The following is a 15,085-nucleotide window of genomic DNA, read 5'->3' on the forward strand; positions in this document are numbered from 1 at the left end:
CACACACACACACACACACACACACACACCCACACACCCACACACACACACACACACGTTTTCTACCTTTTCAGCCTGGCTGACTTATGGTTCAACTTCAAATCCAGTCTTAGCCTGTGGAATTAAAAGACTGTATGATCCAACATTTCGATGAAGGAGGAAACACTTGCTGCACCACTGCAATGAGGGTAGAATTCTGAGATGGAAAGGTGTGGGTGTAAAAATAAACACTCTGGTGACCTCAAGGGAAACCAGCCTGGAAGCAGGTATCCCATAGCTCCTTCTCAGTAATCACATCCACATATTTCCAGATTTTATATTTAAAATTAGTGTTACCAAATTCTAGGTACTGTTTGTATACAGACGATATATACATGAACCCATTTATTTCTGAAATTATAAAATCGTGCAATAACCATACTGTCAGCAAAAACTTAGACAATTCTGCAGAGAAATCACATGGTCAAAAGGCACATGAAAAGATGCTCACCATCACTAATCATCAGAGCGATGCAAATCACAACTACAATGAGATATCATCTCATATCGGGCCCAATAACCATCATCAAAAATTCTTCAGATAATACATGTTGGAAAGGATGTAGAGAGAAAGGACCTCTCTTACACTGCTGGTGGGAATGAAAATTGTACGGCCAGTATGAGAACAGTACAAAGGTTCCTTAAAAAACTAAAAATAGTGTTACCATGTGATCCTGTAATCTGACTCCTGGGCATAAATCTGGACAAAACTCCAATTCAAAAAGATACATGCACCACAGTGTTCATAGTGGCACTATACAATAGCTGAGACAAGGAAGCAACCTACATGTCCATTGACAGATAAATGCATAGAGAACTGGTATGTGTATGCAAAAGAATATTACTCAGCCAGGAAAAACAATGAAATAATGCCATTTGCAGTAACATGGATGGATCTAGAGATTATCATCCTAATGAAATAAACTAGGCAATGAAAGCCAAATATCATAATATATCACTTATACGTAAAACACACACACAAAAAGATAAAACTGAACTTACGTATAAAACAGAAATAGACCAACAGACATAGGAAAGAAACGTATGGTTCCCAAAGGGGAAATGTGGGGAGGGACAAATTCGGAGATTGTGATTAGTGTATATGCCCTACTATATATCAAACAGATAAAAAACAAGGACCTACTGCATAGCACAGGGAACCACATTCATAAGTTTGTAATAATCTATAAGAGAAAGGAATCTGGAGAAGTATATATACATATATATGTGTGTGTGTATATATATATATATTATCCACACTCTGTCTGTACAATTTATATAAGTTTTACTAAAACTGGAGTGAGGATAATTTTTGACTCATTCTTGTGTCTGTGTGTGTGTGTGTGTGAGAATCACTGAGCTGTACACCAGAAACTAACACAACATTGTAAATCAACAATACAGACAAATGCAAAGAAGAAACTGAAAACATCCCAACCCCAACTTCTGAGATTGTTACAATTCAGAGAGATTTGGGACATTTCAAGAGAGTGGCACTTTGCATTCAAATCCACGTTTAGCTAGAAAACATGCACTTTTTCTTTAAACCACATTAGGTTACCTTTCCATTATCACTTTAAACTAACTCACAGGGACCTAAATTAGCAAGTGTACTTGGTTTGGAAGAGGGCTGCATATGGAATACTCAGATAAAACTTTACATTGACATCAGCAAAGCCAGAAAAGGAAATGTTAAAATATTCCCACAAACTGGAACACTGGGCTTGGGTCCAGAGTTTCATGCTCTAGAATAAATGTCTGACTTGTGCTGGGAAAATAAAATACTCCATGCAGCTCTATGTAGGTGGGCATTAATTCACTCATTTCACAAGTCTCAAGGAGTAAGAATGATATCCTTATACCTTGACTTTTCCTATGAAAGTAAAGAGAGGAAGGGAGTTTCTATAGATGGACTTGTGTCTCCCCCAGATTCATGTGTTGAAGTCCTAACCCCCAGTGTGACTGTATCTGGACTTAGGGCCTGGAGGGAGGTAGTTGAGGGTAAACAATATTATAAGGCTGGGATTCTAACACAACATGACTGGTGTCCTTAGAAGAAGAGGAGGTGACACCAGAGAGCTCTTTCTCTGTAAAGCCCAGAGGAGAGGCCATGTGAGGACACAGGGAGAAGGCAGCTGTCTCCAAACCAGGAACTGAGTTCTCTCCAGAAACCAACCGTAGCACCTGGATCTTGGGTTTCAGGCCCTCAATTCTGTGAGAAACAAATGTCTGTTGTATAAGCCACATAGTCTGTTGCATTTTATTATGTTGGCCTGAGCAAATAAGTCAACAGTATATCACCCTGAAAAGTCAGGATAAGAAGCAAAGTGGAAGACACGTCTGAGCTAGTGTTTAAAGGTGGGTAGTACCTGGTCAAGTTTGGGGAGGAGAGAGATGCCTTTAGGCCATGGCAAGAGCAAGAGCAAGAGCATATGCAGAGGGTTGAAAAGGCATCTGTATTTTGGGAGTTTTGCAAAGAGATGTTTGGTCACAGAGGAAGACGCATCCTGAGGGAGCGAAGAAGTGATACTTTGAAGTGAAAAGAATCAGGGTGATGAAGTGTTAAAAAGTGATCCCAGGGAAGCAGAATTGATCTTTGGAGCTTTGCCTGTTTATAATCAGGGGAGGCCTGCCCTCATCTGTGTGTGGGGGGCACTCAGCTTTGTCCCGAGGAGGCAGGGCAGGGGTGAGAGGTTAAGAAGGAAGAAGTCAGCACCATCTCCAGGTTTCTCACACCATCATCACATCATCTGGGTAGTGATGACCTCTTCTGGACCAGTCCCTAGGTGATGCTGGGTGTTATGAGGCCTGGCTGAATATTTTCTGGTACTGGCGACCTTGGGAGGGAGAAGAAAAGAGATCATGTTACACAGACCACAGTTTTACTCATGTTGTAGCTCTAGCTCCCTTCTCAACCATCTTAATCATAATCCTTGCCCTAGACTTTCACCAAATCTTCAATTCTTTCCCCTAAATTATAGAAAGCAAATGCATATGATGATATTAGAATCACATATTGATCAAGTACCTTTGCTCCACAAATGGACTCTCTCTTTCACAAAAGAGGCCACCAATTATGAAATCACAAACTCTTCCTCACCCCTGGTAGCTTCAAGTACCAGCCAAGGAGGTCGTGTAGGAGGGAACCTGTTGATGCAGCCCATCCTCTGAACACATCTTCTTGACCTCTTGTCCCTCCCCTGAGTGCCACAAGAGCCCAAGGCTGCCTTTCAGCCCCCTCATGCATTTTCCTTTCCCACTACAATCCCTGGGCTCTCATGCAGCTGTCAGCTCTGAGGTTGCTCCCCACTGGGGAAGGGAGGTTTGTGCACAGAACCCTGCTGACTCAGCAGCGCTGTGCCAAGCTGCTGGCACAGAGGTACAGGGCCGAGTCCCTCATCTCCAAGGAGTTCACATTCATCTCAGAGTGAGAGTTCTGGAACTGTTGTGCTGAGAATCGATCTGGGAAGTTGCCTTTGGCTCTTTGCATACTTTCATAAAACTCAAAGAGGAACTGAGGACCTTCCCTCAGGACCTGTTGGTACCAAGATACACTGTGGTGCCCTAACACAGGGGAACATCTCAGCATCACTTGGTGTCCTCTTGCTTTCATGAGGTATCTTGGTGTTTGGGTGACTCCAGAATCCACTGGGCCTGTGAGGGAAGGACACAGGGGCTGGAGAAAGAACACGGGAGAGAGCCCGAAGGTGCCTTGGATTCAGGTATTGTCAGGCTTAGAACAGAGATGCCTGCCTGTACCAAGGACCTACCTGCTGCCAGGAGACACAGAGCCACCCAGCAGAGGAGACTGGAGCCCATGGCAGGAAGCGGCAGAGCTGGGCAGGCGTGTCTTGGTTCAGAGCTCTGGTTGTCTGGGAGCTGAAGTTCTGGGCATCCTTTCTCTGATTGGAAGTTAGGTGGTGACATCACTGCTCTGATGTCATTGTCTCTGCTGGTTCCCATGAGCCTGGCCTCCCATTCCAGGTCAGCTCATCTAGGAACCCTGCTTTGTCCTGCAAAGCCTCTTATGTGACATGGGGGCTGGAATGGGCTGGTCTCGGCGAGGCTGGGTATAGGCCGCATGCCCATCCCCACACGCCTTTGCTTTTCCTGTGAGGCACAAGTTTCTCTCCCTGGCCCTGTGCCCTCCCAGCTCGGCCCCCTTCACTGCCCCTTGTAACCTCAGAAACTCCCTCATCCGTGCATAGTTGAAGGTCATGGCTCCCAGCTGGGACAGCAAGTCTGCAAAGTAGTGTCTATGCTATGAAGGCTTCCAAAGGTAAAACACTGACCAAGGCTGTTTCTTAACCTTCCCGGTCCCAGGAAATTGCTAGTTTTGGCCCTGAAACTTATGGAGCTGGGCTGTTCCACAGCACCCCGTGTGGTCTATGTGTGGGAACACGGGGTTTGTCCAGATTTAATACTCATCGAGTGTGTTTAAATTAGAAACTATTTCACTATTTGCCTATTGCACTGTGTTTCTGTATGTTTGTTTTGTTTTACTTTGCCTTTTCCTAAATGGGGACACAAACACGTACCCTAACTGATTGGTGATTTTGCATTTTAAGAGAAAAGATTCTAGCCATGGAGAAACTGTGTTGGCTTTTAGAACATCTTGATGAGGAAGATGGTACAGACCTGGCCTAGGTTAGGCGAGATACTAAAAACGGGCAGAGGTGCGGAACACATGGAGACAACCTATCTCTCCTCCTGCAGATGGACTCCCAAGGGCTTTTGGATGATTAATAATTAGCTAAAATTGATTTTCCTTTGAAGATCTTGGACCGCTTGCTCACAGAAGACCATTTACACAGGCCTCTTGTAAGGTTCCCTGTGTCGTGGGAAGGGACATTGTGGTGAGCTCCAAGGACAAAGAACAAGAAAAAATCAAAGGGCCAACATCACAGGAACAGAGAGTTACCAGACCCTAATCACTGTCCCACAGCAACCACCGCAACCTCATCTTCCCAAGCACACGCCTGGCTCCTTTCCCATCCCGTAGGAGGGAAGGTCGTGGTCCCCTGCTTCTCCCACTCTGCACATTGGAAACATGCAGACCCCACCCACTCAGCAGGTGACCCGCTAGTCCCTCTGCTCCCTGGCTGTAACACCACACAAGCCACCCATGCTCATCGTCACCATCGTCGACTCTCCCCAGCTCCCAGGAAGTCAGGCCGCTGTTCTAGCAGCATCCCTTCTCGTTAATAAATCGTATCTTCTTTATCTGCCTTCTGTCTGGAAATTCTTTTCCACCTGTGCTCAGACCATGACAGAGATGACCCCGATGAGGACGGAGCAGCGAGGCTGCAGTAGGGAGGGCCGGGGAGCTGACGCCAGGGAGGTGGGGAGAGGAAACCTGCCCCATCTGGGAAAGGTGGGCGAGAGCAGAGATGTCCTGAGGGCCCGGCTGGGGGAGAACCTTCCAGAGAAACAGCAATGAGGTGCCCATGGAGAGAGAAGAGGGCCTACCTGCATGTGATTTACCAATGATGTTTCCTCCTAGAGGTCTCAGGCTCAGGCTGATGGCTAGGAGTCAGAGCTGGGGACGCATCTTTCTTTTCACGGGGTGGGGGTGGGGCTGCAGATGAAAGACAGAGAGTGACGGTGGACACATGCCCACGAGGCCCTGGAGTCAGGTCTGGGCTGGCTGAGATCGCACACTATAAGGGTTATCCTGCACAGATGTGACCCCAGAGGATCCTAGGCTCCAGGTGCTAGGAGTCTGCAAGGGACTCCACTCAGTCTTAGGGTGCAAGGCCTGCCCTGTGTTTTTGTGCAGAGAGGAGGTGGCCGTGCAGCGCCGTGGAGTCACTGCTGGCACAGAAGTACACAGATGTCTGGGAGGGGGTGGCGGACTCCAGCGTGAGAGGGAAGTTCTTGAGGTTTGGTCTGGAGATGCTGTACCCCTTGGGACCGTCTCCTTTGCTGGTGCTGGCAGTGCCAGCTGAGTAATGGATCAGCCTCAGCCCGTGTCCCAGGTCTTGTCGGTACCAGTACATATAGATGTGGTCCACGTCCTGGGTACATTTTACTGTCATGTTCTGTCCTGTCCTCAGCACCTGAAATTTTGGGTCCTGAGTGACGCCAGCGTTCACTGGGCCTGTGCAGAAGGAGAAGCTGATGCTGAAGCCTCAGGGGAAGGCTTAGTGCCGTGACCCTAAAGGACCCCTGCCCCCCGGGACTCACCTGCCTGCAGGAGACAGAAGGCCACACAGCACAGGAGGCAGGTGCTCATGGTGGGGGTGGGGCAGGCGGAGGGTCCTCTGTGTCTATGTGCTGCTGAGAGGGGAGAGGGGCTCTGCAGGGAGTCATTCAGAGATGTCCCTGTCCCTGCCAGGCCCCAGAGCCAATGCTTCACACAGGGGGCCACGCCCCTTCCCCTGAGGCTCAAATCAAACAGGAATCTACAGTGAGCAGCTTAGAACAGGAAGAAGGCATTCCTCGGATCAGAAGCCAGTCTTACAAGTTCTTTTAACCTTTCTCTAAAACAGTTTGTAACTTTATGTATAACTTATCCCAGAGAGAATTCTTCATCAATATGCTTATTCAGTTTATTTATCTCCACGTTTCTGTAGATGTGAATCTCGGGGAAAATCCTTACGACCTCCTGCTGCCCTCTATGACTCGCGTCCCAAATGCTCTTCAAGCGTCCATTTCTGCTTTGTGACATTGACCACAATCCTGGTCGCCTCCTTCCACCTATGGTGATCCTTCTGGTATCTGGTTCCCCAACCTCAGGGCGGGCGCATCCACATGTGAGGAATCCTTTGTCTCTATTTCTTACCAATTCATCCAAAGCCAGGGCTCCTGCCCAATGCAGCTGCAGCTCCTGCGTGGTCACCGGAGCCTGGGCTTCCCGTGTCTGGGGGTGGGGGTGGGGGGGGGCAGCAGGAGAACCACCTCACGCCTGTGACCCACCTTTCTTTGTGGCGAGAAGATGGCCCAGCACTGCGGATGACACGTCAGCACAAAGGCATACAGATGTGGGAGGGATGTGAGGAGAGATGGCAGACTCCAGGTAAATAAAATATGCTCTGTTTTTACACGGGACATCCATTCCTTGGGGACACCTCTCTCTGAAGCCTGGCTGCATTGAATTGGGTAACAAATATCACAGAGCCCCAAACTGTATCATGTTGCACACAACCCCATGCTTAGAAGGACCCCATCCTTCCTGCAATGCTCTGTTGTGGTGATGTTCCAATTGTTAATAATTTTTGAACTACGGGCCTTGTAAATTATGCAGCTGGTCCTGAGTCCATGAGGGTGGACCTGTGGTGACCTGCTGGTTTCCCTGGAGCGTGATCACCTGTCTGGGGTCTTGGTGACTAAGCATCCCTGGGGCCTGGGAGACAAAGACACTGAAATTAAATCAGAAACAGTGAAGGAGCCTGATGTTGTCACCACAGCAACAAGCCATGAACTGGGGCCTGGCTAGCCCACCAGTGGTTCCACCTTGGTGCTCAGACCTTCTGTGCTCCAGGAGAAAGACGGACACATGGCACCAACGACTGAGGGCCCAGCAAGATTAGAAGGGAAATGGGGCCTCTCCAGCTCAAGGCCTGTGGCTTGGATAGTTGAGATCAAAGCAAAGGCATCCATTCTGCTCATATAAAATGATTTCTCACCAAAGTCGCTACTGCCTGTTGTCTGCTCAGCCCCAGCACGCCGTGTGTGACCATGAGGACTTGCTGTGTGTGTCTCATGGGATCTCAACATAATTTCCTAGGAGATGACAGCTTTTTGCCAAAATATTATTAGAGTATGATTTCAAGGAATGAGATCCTGAGAAAAGTAATTTATGGAAGTAAATAAATAAATTTTCTAAAAACATCTTGTACCCGCTAGGAAGACCTTTGATGGTTAGTTTATAAAAGTGTCCACCTCCACATAGAACTGTCCCTTACGTGAATTTGGTGTCTCACGTGACTTCAAGCATTTCTCTAACCATAAAACTTCCAGCAGCATGCTACTGTCTGGAATATTTAGCTGTGTGCTAAAGAGGAACTGTTTTAATGGGTAGGGAACTTACATTTTCACTAAAAAGATGCCTGAGCAAAAACATCTGTAGCAACAGAAATCATATTGTTGGTTGTCAGGAAGGAGAGAGGCATGGGAAAGGGGCATGAGGGAACTTTCTGGTGAAGGAAAGGTTCTGTATCTTCATGGGGTGGATGTTATGTGAGTTTATACATATATATTGATCCAAATGAGTGATGTGTCCATTATACCGGGTGTAATGTTATTGTATATACAGTTGACCCTTGATCCACCCACGTTTGAACTGTGTGGGTCCACTTATACATGGATTTTTACTAAACACATACTGCAGTACTACACAATTGTGGTTGTTTGAATCTGCACATGTGGAATCGTGGATGCAGCGGGTTGACTGTGAGGTGATACAGAAATTTTTGTCTGCGGGGTTGGCGGTGGCTCAGGGCCCCTAAGCTCCACATTGTTTGTGGCTGAACTATAATTCACACGTCAATAACGTAGGCTTTAAAATACCTCAGGATGCATGGATGTTACAAGCTCTTGTTATTTCATGTAATGAATCATTGGCATAAATATTTTTTCCTGCGACTTCTGTCGTCCTCAACTATAGGGTTTCAGGGCAAAGTGTGTCTTTGTCTACCACTGCCCCTAGGAAACGAATGCAGAGGCTGTCAGAGATTAGCAAGGGAGTCAAGAAATCCAGGGTCCTGCTAGGTGCCAGGTACTTCATGGTCACCAAATTCTTATACAGCCCTGCAGGTTGGTGCTATGGCTAATGTACTGTGTCGACTTCACAGGGCCACAGGTATTTAGTTAAACACTATATTGGGTGTTCCTGTGAGGGTGTTTTAGGAAGAGATTAACATGTGAAATCATTAGACTTTAATATTAGATTAGATTCATAGTTTAATTAGGAAAGCAAATGACCTTCCACGGTGTCAGTGGGCCTCAACCAACCATCTGAAGACATGAATGGAACAAAAAGACTGATCCTCCCCCAGGTGAGAGAGGACTGTCCAGCTGATGGTCTTCACTGGGACATCAGTTCCTCAGCATTCGAACTTATCCATCAGCTCTCCCTGGGGCTCTAGTACCACCGGGTGAGCTTGCAGGTTTTCGACTTTTCAGCCTTTGCCACTATGTGAGCCAATTTCTTTAAAGCATGTGTGTATGTCTGCATATATATGTTCTATGGGAGGACAGATGGGGGCAGGGACCACAGGGGTTGAGAAGAAACTTCAGTCTGATTCCTTGTTCTGACAGTTATAAATATGAGCTCTTATATTTCATAACTCAGATGTATAATCACACAAAGTAATACTTACTGTGCATAGCCTTTGTGAGCCTAAAAAGAGACCATAAAACCCTGAGAAAGCCTGTCCCCTTTACAAAGACCAGGGCCTGGCACACTGACAGCTGGCAACCTCGCGGCCGCCTCCTGAGCTGGGGCAGGAGTGTTTTTGTACCAGAGGCAGCTGATCCTGCAGGGCTGTGTCTTGGCTGCTGGCACAGAGATACAGGGCCGAGTCCAGCAGCTCCAAGGAGCTCAGGTTCAGCTGAGAGCTAGAGTCACTGAACTGTTGACCTGAGAATCGTTCTGGGAGGTTTCCTTTGTCTCTCACTTGCCCATTGTAATACTGAACAAGGAACTGAGGACCCTGGCCCGGGGGCTGTTGGTACCAGTACACGGAGAGATGTCCAGAGACAGGGGAACATCTCAGGGCCACTTGCTGTTGTCTTGACTTGATCAGGTATTTTGGGGTCTGAGTGACTCCAGAATCCACTGGGCCTGTTGGGGAGGAGACAGAGGAGGCTGAGGGCAGAGCACAGGGGACGCCTCCTGCTCAGCCCTCATCAGCTTCTACCTCGAGGATGGCAGAGGCATATCAGAAGCTCCCACACTGTGCTCAGAACTCACCTGCTCCCAGGAGACAAAGAGCCACACAGCAGAGGAACCTGGAGCCCATGGCAGCCTCAGGAACCCAAGACAAGCCCTACCTCGGGGCGGGTCTCCTGGGGTGAGTGGTCTAAAGCACTGAACCTCCTGTTTCCCTGATAGGAGCATCTGCCTATGATGTCACTGCTCTGACGGCCCTGCAGGCTGCCTCCCGGTCCACTGTACCTCTTGACAGGACCCAGGCCCGGCTCCTCTATGCCATTCCCTGTCCTGCACAGCCCCTCAGCAAAGGGTGCTCTGAGAGGAGCACCGTCCCCACGTCCCGGGTGCCCACAACACCACTTGTTCTCCTCTGCCTGCCTCTGCCTGACACTCATCACCCAGCTCTCACCAGCCACCCCAACCCCGTCACCCCCACTTCCCATGCAGCCTCTGGGAGACGGCTTCCTGATACATCCTGAAGCTTCAGACACATCTCTACTCACCTGGGCAGTGAGGGGTCTGTGCTGGCGCCTCATGTCCCAGGGCCACTCTGAGAACTCACAGCAGCTCCCTGAGGCAGGCATGGAGCCCAGATTCCCTTAAGCTGCCCTTTCCTGGGTGACTCTCAGCCCCTCCCAGGGCACCTTCAGTACCGTAGGCCCACAGCGCCTCCACGTGGCCAATGGTCCACAGCCTCATAGATCTGCTCCTTCTGTCTAAATTGAGAAGAAAAATTCCCCACAAGCACCACCTGCCACCCCTTCCCCCACCCCCATCACCCCCACACACAAATTCTCTACCTTCTCAGCCTGGTTCACTTAAGGTTCAACTTCAAAGGCACTCTTAGCCTGTGGACATAAAAGACTGCATGATTGCACATTTCGATTAAGGAGGAAACACTTGCTGCACCACTGCAATCAGGGTAGGATGCTGTAATGGAATAATATGGGCATAAAAATAAATACTCTGATGACCTCAAGTGAAACCATCCTGGAATCCGGTATCCCATAGCTCCTTCTCAGTAATCACATCCACATATTTCCAGATTTTATATTTAAATTAAGTATTACCAAATTCTAGCAGTGTATTTTATAAAGAGATTTTAGATACTAACCCACATATTTATGAACTTATCAAATCTTGAAATAGCCAACCCTGTCAGCAGAAGACCTAAACAGACATTTTTCCAAAGAAGACATACGATGGCCAAAAGACACATGAAAAGATGCTCAACATCACTAATCATCGGATAAATGCAAATCAAAACTATGGTGAGGTATCACGTCACATCAGTCAGAGTAACCATTATCCAAATCTCTACAGATAATAAATGCTGGAGAGGCTGAGGAGAAAAAGGAGCCCTCCTCCACTGCTGGTTGCAATGAACACTGGTGCAGTCACTGTGAGAACAGCATGGAGGCTCCTCAAAAAATAAAAATAGAGCTACCATATGATCCAGCAAGCCCATTCTTGGGCATAAATCTGGACAAAACTATAATTTGAAAAGATACATGCACCCCAATGTTCATAGTGGCACTATTTACAATAACCAAGATATGGAAGCAACATTAATATCCTACAACAGATTAATTGATAAAGATGTGGTGTGTGTATATATATATATATATATATATATATATACACAGTGCAGTATTTCTCAGCAATGAAGAAGAGTGAAATATTACCATTTTCAGCAGCTTGGTTGGACACAGGGATTAACATACTAATGGAGAAAGCCAGACAGAGAAAGACAAATACTGTATGAATAACTAACCTGTGGATTCTAAAAGAAAAGATAAAAAAGAACTTATTTACAAAACAAAAATAGACCCACAGATAGAAAACAAACATATGGTTACCAAAGAGGAAAGGTGGTCCAGGATACTCTAGGAGTTTGGGATTAACATGTGTACATGACAGTACATGAAATAGATAGTCAGCAAGGTCCTACTGTATAGCACAGGGAACTGCCCTCAATATCTTTTAACAACGTATAAGGGAAAAAATCCTGAAATATATATGTATATACGAAACATTCAGCTGTGCACCTGGAACTAACAGAAGTGTGTAAATCAACCATACAGACAAATGCAAGGGAGAAATTGAAAACATTCCAACTCCAATTTCCTAGATTATTATAGTTCACAGAAACTGGGGAAACTGCAAGAGGGGAGCACTTTGGACTGAAATTCAGGTTTAACGATAAATCATACGCTTTTTTTTTTTTAACAACACTTTGTTATCTTTAGATTATCCCTTTAAACTAGACTCACTGGGGGCAAGATTAACAAATGTACTCTGATTGGAAAGGGCTGAATATGGAGTATTCTGAAAAGACTTTACACTGACATGAACACAGCCAGAAAAGAAAATGTTAAAATGTTCACACAAAATGGAAGCCTGATTTAGGCTCTAGTTGTTCATTAACTAGGATAAATGTCTGAGTTGTGTTAGGAAAAACTTTAATATTCTATGCAGCTCTGTATAAGTGGGCATTAATTAATTCATTTCACAAGTGTCAAAGAATATGAATTATATGCTTATAACTTGGCTTTTCCTATGAAAATAAAGGCAACAAGGTAGAGTTTATGGATGAAATTGTCTCCCCCAAATTCATATGTTGAAGTCCTAACCCCCAGGTTGACTGTATCTGGACTTAGGGCCTGGAGGGAGGTAGTTGAGGGTAAACAACATTATAAGTCTGGGACTCTAACACAACATGACTGGTGTCCTTAGAAGAAGAGGAGGTGGCACCAGAGAGCTCTTTCTCTGTAAAGCCCAGAGGAGAGGCCATGGAAGGACACAGGGAGAAGGCAGCTGTTTCCAAACCAGGAACTGAGTTCTCACCAGAAGCCAACCCTAGCACCTGGGTCTTGGGCCTCAGGCCTCCAGAACTCTGAGAAAATAAGCGTTGTTGTTTAAGCCTCACAGTCTGTGGTATTTTATTATGGTGGCCTGAGCAAACCATTCAATAGTATAGCGCCCCGGAACGTCAGGATAAGAAGAAAGAGGAAGGCACGTCTGAGCCAGGCCTTGAAAGATGAGTAGTACCTGGTGGTGTGTGCGGGAGAGAAAGGGCCCTCCAGGCCATGGGAAGAGCAAGAGTGGATCCAGGCAATTGAAAAGGCATCTGTGTTTTAGGGAGTTTTGCAAAGAGATGTTTGGTCACAGAGTGACAGGCATCGTGAGATGGCCAATAAGTCCTGCTCTGAAACAGATAGAGTCTGGGTAGTGAACTGACTCCAGGGAAGCAGAAGGCTCGGGCTGATGGTCAGGGTCAGAGCTGGGATAGCATCTTTCTGCTCATGGGGCGGCTGCGGAGGAAACAGAGGGCAACAAACATCCACAAAGCCCTGGAGTCAGGTCCAGGCCGGCCAAGACCATACACTGAGGGTTTCACTGCAGGCACGTGGCACCTGGGCTCAGGGGTTCGTGGTGCTAAGAGTTTGCAAGGGGCTCCGCTGAGTTTCTGTGCAGAGAGGAGGTGGCCATGCAGCACCGTGGAGTCACTGCTGGCACAGAAGTACACAGATGTCTGGGAGGGGGTGGCGGACTCCAGCATGAGAGGGAAGCTCTCGAGATTTGGTCTGGAAACGCTGTATCCCTCGGGGATGTCTCCTTTGCTGGTGGTGCCAGTGCCAGCTGAGTAGTGGATCAGCTTCAGCCCGTGTCCCAGGTCTTGTCGGTACCAGTACATATAGTCGTGGTCCAGATCCTGGCTACATTGCAGGGTCCTGCTCTGTCCTGTTCTCAGGACCTGAAATTCTGGTTCCTGAGTGACACCAGCATTCACTGGACCTGTAGAGAAGGAGAAGCTGATGCTCTAGCCACAGGGAAAGCCTTAGAGGCGGGACCCTATAGGCACCCTTCCCCCCTGCCAGGATTCACCTACCTGCAGAAGACAAATGGCCACACAGCACAGGAGGCAGATGCTCATGGTGGTGGGGGGGCAGATGGAGGGTCTCTGTGTCTGTGTGTTGATGAGAGGGGAGGGGGCTCTGCAGGGAAGTCATTCTGAGATGTCACTTTCCTTGCCAGGCCCCAGAGCCAACCTATCACACAGGGCGACACGCCCCTTCCCCGGAGGCTCAAATCAAAAATGAACACACAGGGAACAGCTTAGAACAGGAAGAAGGCATTCCTCTGAACTGAAATAACCTTACAATTTCTTTTAACTTCTCAGTACAATGGTTTGTAACTTTATGTGTATTTTATCCCAGAGATAATTCTTCATAAATACGTATATTCATTTAATTTATCTACATATTTCTGTAGTTTTGAATCTCAGGGAAAGCCTTTATGACTTCCTGTTGCCCTTTACAACTCATGTGTCTCAAATGCTCTTCAAGTGTCTGTTTCTGCTTTGCGGAATTGACCACAATCCTGGTTGCCTTCTTCCACCTACGGTGATTCTTCTGGTATCTGGTTCCCCAACCTCAGGGCGGGCGCATCCGCATGTGAGGAATCCTTTGTCTCTATTTCTTACCAATTCACCCAAAGCCAGGGCTCCTGCCCAATGCAGCTGCAGCTCCTGCGTGGTCCCCGGAGCCCAGGCTTCCGTATCTGGGGGTGATGGGGGGGCAGCATCAGAACCACCTCACGCCTGTGACCCACCTTTCTTTGTGACAAGAAGATGGTGGCCCAGCACCAAGGATGACATGTCAGCACAAAGGCATACAGATGCGGGAGGGACATGGGGGGAGATAGCAGACGCCAGGATAAACAAAAAATGATCTGAATTTACACGAGACATCCATTCCTTGTGGAACACCTCCTTGTGTAGCACGGCTGCCAATAATTAACAAATATCACAGAGCCCCAAACTGTATCATGTTGCACACAACCTCACACTTACAAGGACCCCATCCTTCCTGCAATGCTCTGCTGTGGTGATGTTCCAATTGTTAATAATTTTTGAACTACAGGCCTTGTAAATTATGCAGCTGGTCCTGAGTCCATGAGGGTGGACCTGTGGTGACCTGCTGGTTTCCCTGGAGCATGGTCACGTGTCTGGGGTCTTGATGACTAAGCATCCCTGGGGCCTGGCAGAGAAAGACACTGAAACTAAAGTCAGAAACAGTGAAGGAGACTGATGTTGTCACCACAGCATCAAGCCATGGACTGGGGCCCGGCAAGTCCACCAGTAGATCCACGTTGGTGCTCAGACCT

The 15,085-nt window shown here is 47.4% G+C and overlaps 3 gene segments (V, D, J or C); all 3 read right to left on the minus strand.

The window, feature by feature from the left end:
- Positions 1-5,783: 5,783 nt before the first annotated feature.
- On the minus strand, positions 5,784-6,334 carry LOC130851829 (T cell receptor beta variable 6-1-like). The segment is given in 2 exon segments: positions 5,784-6,139; positions 6,226-6,334. Coding segments are annotated over 2 exon segments (405 nt in total).
- A 2,435-nt stretch (positions 6,335-8,769) lies between these two features.
- On the minus strand, positions 8,770-10,007 carry LOC130851830 (T cell receptor beta variable 5-1-like). The segment is given in 3 exon segments: positions 8,770-8,842; positions 9,538-9,826; positions 9,956-10,007. Coding segments are annotated over 3 exon segments (411 nt in total).
- A 3,186-nt stretch (positions 10,008-13,193) lies between these two features.
- On the minus strand, positions 13,194-13,853 carry LOC130851831 (T cell receptor beta variable 6-5-like). The segment is given in 3 exon segments: positions 13,194-13,230; positions 13,333-13,714; positions 13,805-13,853. Coding segments are annotated over 3 exon segments (468 nt in total).
- Between the last annotated feature and the right edge of the window lie 1,232 nt (positions 13,854-15,085).

This window comes from Hippopotamus amphibius, chromosome 4, assembly GCF_030028045.1.
Source record: "Hippopotamus amphibius kiboko isolate mHipAmp2 chromosome 4, mHipAmp2.hap2, whole genome shotgun sequence".
Taxonomy (NCBI): Eukaryota; Metazoa; Chordata; class Mammalia; order Artiodactyla; family Hippopotamidae; genus Hippopotamus; species Hippopotamus amphibius.